The 7318-nt window shown below is 37.8% G+C and overlaps 2 protein-coding genes across 2 annotated transcripts; one reads left to right on the top strand and one right to left on the bottom strand.

Annotated features, from left to right (window-relative positions):
- Nucleotides 1-715: 715 nt before the first annotated feature.
- LOC139849537 (uncharacterized) lies at nucleotides 716-2147 on the bottom strand. The gene is made up of 3 exons (XM_071839183.1): nucleotides 1604-2147; nucleotides 1195-1497; nucleotides 716-1101 (listed from the first exon to the last, which is right to left on the bottom strand). Exons 1-3 carry the CDS (start codon nucleotides 2145-2147, stop codon nucleotides 716-718), a joined length of 1233 nt encoding a protein of 410 aa, XP_071695284.1.
- A 2321-nt stretch (nucleotides 2148-4468) lies between these two features.
- On the top strand, nucleotides 4469-7072 carry LOC139846570 (arginine decarboxylase-like). Its single transcript, XM_071836048.1, has one exon. The coding sequence runs from the start codon at nucleotides 4880-4882 to the stop codon at nucleotides 7010-7012; it is 2133 nt and encodes a 710-aa protein (XP_071692149.1). The 5' UTR covers nucleotides 4469-4879; the 3' UTR covers nucleotides 7013-7072.
- The last annotated feature ends 246 nt before the right edge of the window (nucleotides 7073-7318 follow it).

Genomic DNA, 7318 nt, shown 5'->3' with positions numbered 1-7318 from the left:
CGAGATAAGTAGTCGGAAACGATCCTGTACGACAACCAACCGCATTGGCAAAAGAATCAACCTCATCGTCTTCGACCCCTATACCAAATACATGAGATTTGACCAAATTTATCTTTAAACCTGAAACAAGATGAAAAATCTCCAGAATTTGGATAATATTGTGAAGGTCTCTTCTGCTCCATTCTGAAAAAATAATAACGTCATCCGCATACATAAAATGAGAAAGATGAATTGCTTCATTTCCCACTTTAATACCACGAATAATGTTTCTTTCCATAGCGCGGGAAAGAGATAAATGTAGACCTTCCATAACCATTATGAATAAAAACGGGCTTAACGGGTCTCTTTGTCTAAGACCTCTTTCAAGAGGAAATTCCCAGGTCGGACTACCATTTACTAAAACTGAGGTTCGAGCCGTGCTAAGACAACCAATAATCCACCTTCACCAATTGGCACCGAAACCAAAACTGCGTAATAAGAATAATAAATACTTCCAACTTACAGTATCGTACGCCTTCTCGAAGTCCACTTTGAATAAAAGCATCTTCCTTTTGGTCTTCTTGAACCAAGACATAATCTCACTAAGCATAATCAGGCCATCGAGCATCTGACGACCTGAAATAAAAGCAGACTGAACAGGACTAACAATTTTATCAATGACAACAAGTAACATGTTAGTGAAAATCTTGGTGACAATCTTGTAAAATAAACCGACCTACGAGATCGGTCTAAACTCGAAAATAAGCACAGGGTTTTTAACTTTCGGGATGAGTGAAAAAAAGGCTGAATTCGCCCCAGTTGGAAGAATACCCGTGCTGAAAAAACAACGAATATCTCTACATAAATCAGCTTGTAAAATGTCCCAAAAATCTTTGATAAATTGGAATGAAAAACCATCCGGACCAGGAGCTTTTGTACTACTACAATCCCACACGGCTCTTTTAATTTCCTCATTATCAACTTCTCGTTCTAAAAATTCAGCTTCCGACTCAGAAAGGACATAATTTGGAACGATCGAGTTAAAATCTGCTCCTGAATCAACATTTTCAAATTTGTTTTTGTAGTACTCAAAAAACAAATTCTTTATCACGTTCGGTTCAACTACCCAATTACCATCAACCATCAAACCATTTATTGTTTGTTTGCGACGTTTGTGTTTCAACGAGCAATGAAAAAACTTGGAATTTTAGTCACCCTCGACATCCCATTTAATTCTTGCTTTTTGCATTTTATCGAAACCGGACAATTTAATGAGCTCTTCTTTTTTCAAGAATAAAGTATTTCGATTTGTAATAATGTCGTCAGTGGGCTGTCCAGAATCGATGAGAACATCAAGCTCGACTATTTGCTTCTCCACGTCAAACAAAGATTTGGCTTCTGATGTTCTAGTAGCATGTATCCAATTTTTCAACTTAGCCTTTAAAAGTCTGAGTTTATAAGTGATATTGGAGTACAGATGAACAATATTAATTTCATCCCATGTTAGTTTAACAAAATCTTTAAAATCGTTCCTTGAAAACCAAGAGGCAAAAATTTTAAAATACTTAGGCCCAAAATCGATCGTGTCTTGAGACAATAAAATCGGGGAATGATCCGAAAAAACCGCGTGGGAGAACCGTGCCTGTAAAATCATCAACAATTTGGATAACATTGTTAGAAAAAAAAATACGATCAAGTTTACTAAGCTTACTGCCCGCCTTGTTACACCACGTGTATATAAGGCCGCCAAGAGGAAGTTCGTATAACGCATTATCCTCTATGAAATCATTGAAAAAACGAGCATCAATCGGGCAAAAATCTGAGCCACACCTTTCGCTTTCATATCTCACCGCATTCCAATCGCCAAATAAAGCGAACATTCCTTCATTATTAGACATAAAATTCGAGAGTCTCTGCCACAAAGAGGCTTTGTCGTTCACGTTTTGCGGGGCATAAACATTAACCATGAACACCTCGATATTTTTAGCAACCCATCTCCCCTTAACGATAACAAAGTTCACATCACACCATATATCGCTTCTAATGAACGTATTTGGATCCCATAAAGAAATAATACCACCTGAAAAACCTCGAGCCATGCTAACAACATAGTCGAAGTTATGGTTTCCCCATAATGACCTTAATCGTGTCATTCTCAATCTAGTCATTTTCGATTCTTGTAAACCAAGGAATTGGATGTTTAAAGACGAACATAATTCCCTGATCCATTGACGTTTCACTTGAAGTTTGGAACCGCAACTATTTAAGGATAGGAGCTTCATTTAAAACCATAACCTTTCGTCTTTTCGATTCAATAAATTGTGACAACCTTTTACATTGTACCCAAGTAAATCACCAATGCCAAATATATCCTCAAACGAACTGCTATTGCTTAAAGGATGATCATCGACTTTAGCCCCGTCAATACCTTTCAAGGACGTGTAACAATTAATCGATTCATGAGAAACTTCTTGAGCTCTTCTTTCATTAAAAATAGAAGTAAAACCAGGTGGGTACGGTTTACTACCACTCGTCCCATTACTATGATGGATATTACCGTTTGGCATTGCACTAACAGTAGGTATCGACTGGGACTTTTCTTCAACAGTCTGCCCCGTACCATTATGATTCTCATTATTAACAGACGAAAACGACGTTTCACCTTCATATGTGTTGATACCTTTGAATTCTTTTAGGTGATCAAAAGTGGCACTATTAATGTCAACACTTTCAGAGTCGCTACCATTAGTTTCATCTGTACCAACATGACTACCAATATCTTGTTCGTCACTTACATTGGAACTAATAGTGGAGTCGATATCAAACGTCCACGTGGCCACTTCATTTATATCAACCTCTACATCCTTTCCTTTAATTCCAATGACTTCTTTAGTAGCTATATGATTTTTGTTTTTAGTTGCAACACAAACTCTCCCCAAAGAGACAGGAACTTTCTTATTGGATTCAAAAAATAAGAACCGACCGAAAAGATTAGCAACCTTCTTAAAGGCACTCGTTCCCCATGCATTCATCGACATTCCCGAAATCTCTAACCATACAACCCTCTCATCGACAATGAAATCTTCCACTGCATCTTTCACAACGTCAAATAAAACCATGAGGTTTATGTTATCTCTAAACGCATTTAAACTCGTTTCGGAATTAAACTGAATCCAAATCCATAGTCCACCAACGTATTGGATATTGAAATCTGAAAATCCTTCTGCCATCATAAGCTTATCAACTTCTAATTTTCATACATATAACCTTTAGTAATACTTTTTCAACGCAGTTAAAATATTCATTTTGATTGATCACACATTTTTACCATTTTTTTTATCTTACATTTATAATTTAAAGGTATAAAATAACTTTACTTCATTTTTTTTATTAAAAAAAAACAACAATTTTGAAATATGAAATATTCAGACGATAAAATTGAAGTCGATGCTAACAAACTTCTGTTCGTCACAAAGTAGTGTTATAACAATTGTTTTGAAAAAGGCATACTCTTTTTTAAATAATACTCGATGTGGCGTTTGGTTCGAGAATTTAAAATCACATGATTTGACATCTCATGAGATTTTGAATCCTATCATGCGTATGGTTCGAGAATTTGAATTTTCGGAATTTGTAAAACGCAAACAGAAATATAAAAAGTAAAACATAAACTGTAAAAACGTAAAGCGTATGCCGTAAAACGTAAATTGTAAATCGTAAATCGAAAAATGTAAACACGAAACATATAGCGTAAATCGTAAACGCAAAACTTAAAACGTAAAAGGTAAATGTAAAACGTGAACCAAAATCGTTACCGTAAAACGTAAATAGTACAATGTACATGTAAAACGTAAAACATAAAACGTAAACGTAAAGCATAAACGTAAAACGTTAACCATGAAACGTAAACTGTAAAACGTAAACATAATTCGTAAACGTAAACGTGATGAATGAGAAACATAGGTTTTCTAAATCCTTCACATGTATAAAGGATTTTCAAATCTTACATTTATAAAATTTTAAAATCCCTACTAATTTAAAATTCTCCAACCAAACATAAAATTTATATTTTTGAAATGCAACAACAACAATAACAATAACAAAACTCAATCTCATAAATGAGAAGTATAAAAGGGGTGAGATGTATACAATTATTCATGTACCATAAATTATTATTCATGTATACAATTATTCATGATTATAAAGTTTTTTTCTATAATCATCGCATGTTGAGAAACTAATTTTTGCACCCATCGAAAAAGAAAGTCAATTTTAAAATGCAAATACTAGTAAATTTCTCGAATTCCCATTAACGAAGCGCTCATTTTTCTTTTATCATTGACTTGATGACTTGAAATTCTCCGAAATAAATTTTTTTACGAAAAATAAAATACAAAAATTAAAAGGTGGAGCAGGAGCTCCTTTGCCTAAATCAATAAAAACGGCTTTCTATATAAATGCCCATCAACTCCCATGCAATTCTCGCCCACTTCAATTTCTGAATCCCATTTCTCTCTCTTTTTTATCTCTAAATAAAAAATAAAAATCTCCCTCGCCGTTAGGTCTCCGTCACCTCCTCTCCATTCTGCATGGTGGAATCAGGTCATATCCATTAAATTCCCTGACGCCGTTAGTTTCTAAACCCAATAATTTTAATCAAAACTTTTTAATTTCATCTTCTGAGCGTTAGTTGTGGGGATATTTGTGTGGATTAAAAGGCTAGGGTTTGTTTCTCCTTTGATTCCGATCTCCTTCTGCTTCTTTTGAGGGGGTAGCCGGGGCTCCGGCCTCGGCGGGTTGTAAAGCCCCCTACCTTTACAAACTCTGTCAATTTTAGTCCTTATAATTCTTTCATTTTTTCATTTTAACCCCCTGTTAACCAAAAATCAATCGATCGGAGATGCCTGCTTTAGCGCTTTCCGTTGATTCGGCCATGGCCGCACTTTCTCTCCCCGAGCCGGAGATATTTTCCGACGTAATTCCGGCCGCCAACGCTCATTGGTCACCGGATCATTCTAACCAGCTGTACAACGTCGACGGCTGGGGAGCGCCGTATTTTTCGGTTAATTCCTCCGGTAACGTCACCGTCCGTCCACACGGTGACCGTACAATGGACCACCAGGAGATTGATCTATTGAAAGTTGTGAAAAAAGCCTCTGATTCGAAATCCACCGGCGGCTTAGGCCTCCAGCTGCCGTTAATCGTCCGGTTCCCGGACGTTTTGAAAGACAGACTAGAATGCCTTCAAACGGCGTTTAATTTCGCCGTTAAATCTCAAAGTTACGATTCTCATTATCAAGGTGTTTATCCGGTGAAATGCAATCAGGACCGATTCGTTGTTGAGGATATTGTGAAATTTGGATCCGAATTTAGGTTCGGGTTGGAAGCCGGATCCAAACCAGAGCTCCTTCTAGCCATGAGCGCTCTCTGCAAAGGTAGTTCCGATTCACTATTAATTTGTAACGGTTTTAAAGATGCTGAATATATTTCGTTAGCTTTAATCGCACGAAAGCTTTCGTTAAATACGGTAATTGTTCTCGAACAAGAAGAAGAATTGGATTCTGTGATTGATGTAAGTATCAAGTTAGGTGTTCGTCCGGTTATTGGCGTACGCGCTAAACTCCGGACGAAACATTCGGGTCATTTTGGATCCACTTCGGGCGAAAAAGGGAAATTCGGACTCACGACAACGCAAATTCTGCGTGTTGTGAAAAAGCTTGAACAATGTGGTATGATAGATTGCTTTCAGTTGTTGCATTTTCATATTGGATCACAGATCCCTACTACAGCCTTACTGGCTGATGGTGTTGGTGAAGCTGCACAGATTTATTGTGAGTTAGTTCGATTAGGTGCTTCAATGAAAGTTATCGATATAGGCGGTGGACTTGGGATTGATTACGACGGTTCGAAATCAACTAATTCTGATATTTCCGTTGGTTATGGGTTAGAAGAGTATGCAATGGCGGTTGTTCAGGCGGTTAAGTTTGTTTGTGATAGGAACTCTGTAAATCATCCTGTTATTTGCAGCGAAAGTGGGCGTGCTATTGTCTCGCATCATTCGATTCTGATATTTGAGGCTGTTTCGTCCAGCAAGTATACGGTTCCCGCCATGTCATCATTTGAAGTCCAGCATTTCGTTGAGCGGTTACCTGAAGACGCTCGTTTGGACTACCATAACGTGTTACAGTGTGCTGTTAAGGGTGATTATGAAGCTTGTTTGGCTTATGCTGATCAAATGAAACAGAAATGTGTTGAAAAGTTTAAAGATGGGTTGTTGGATATTGAACAGTTGGCTGCTACTGATGGTTTGTGTGATTTAGTCGCTAAGGAAATTGGGGTAGCTAATGATGTCAGCACGTATCATGTTAACTTTTCGGTTTTCACATCGGTGCCCGATTTCTGGGGTATAGGACAGTTGTTTCCTATCTTACCAATTCATCGTCTTGAACAATATCCAACGAAAAGGGGGATTTTGTCTGATTTAACTTGTGATAGTGATGGAAAGATTGACAATTTTATCGGAGGTGAAACGAGCTTACCGCTTCATGAATTGGAGGGCGAAAACGGGATGAAATACTATTTAGGGATGTTTTTGGGAGGGGCTTATCAGGAAGCACTTGGGGGTGTTCATAATCTGTTCGGTGGTCCTAGTGTGGTTCGTGTGTCTCAGAGTGATGGTCCGTTTGGGTTTGCAGTTACCAGAGCTGTGCCGGGCCCTTCGTGCAGTGATGTTCTTCGTTCGATGCACCATGAGCCGGAGATTATGTTTGAGACAATTATGCATAGAATTGAAGAGTATGTTCATGAAGAAGCTGATTTAGGTGGGCCAGGTGGCGATATCATTGCGAGTGGAATCGCGCAGTCGTTCCATAACATGCCGTACCTGAGTGTAGGTGATTCGTGCTGTTTGACTGCTGTTGCGGGTGCAAATGGGAAGAGTGGGTACTATTACTGTTCTGATGAGGATTTTACTGCCGGAGGAGCTGATGCAGTTTCCGGTGACGATGAACAGTGGTCTTATGTTTGTGCTTGAGAGAAACAAAGGTTGTTGTGGTTTCATTGTTTGTCACTGAGGTCGTTTCGATTGCGTTGTTTATGTTTTTTAGTTAAAGTAGTCGTCTTTTAATTTTGTTCTGCTCTCTTTTTCCTATGAACAAGATTTAAAGAGAGCTTTTTTATATAAATTTATGAGATCTAGTTTGGGGATCATTATGCACACATCTGAATCTCCTGTTATGTACATTTGGTGTTTATCCCCAACTCTTTCTTCATACTGTAGTTCATTCTCTATGGTAATAGAAATACTTCTTTGGATCTTATTGGTTTGAAATTTGTGATC

This window comes from Rutidosis leptorrhynchoides, chromosome 5 (genome assembly GCF_046630445.1).
Source record: "Rutidosis leptorrhynchoides isolate AG116_Rl617_1_P2 chromosome 5, CSIRO_AGI_Rlap_v1, whole genome shotgun sequence".
Classification (NCBI taxonomy): Eukaryota; Viridiplantae; Streptophyta; class Magnoliopsida; order Asterales; family Asteraceae; genus Rutidosis; species Rutidosis leptorrhynchoides.
The sequence above is the reverse complement of the archived record's forward strand: the minus strand, read 5'-3'. Positions and strand labels throughout refer to the sequence as shown.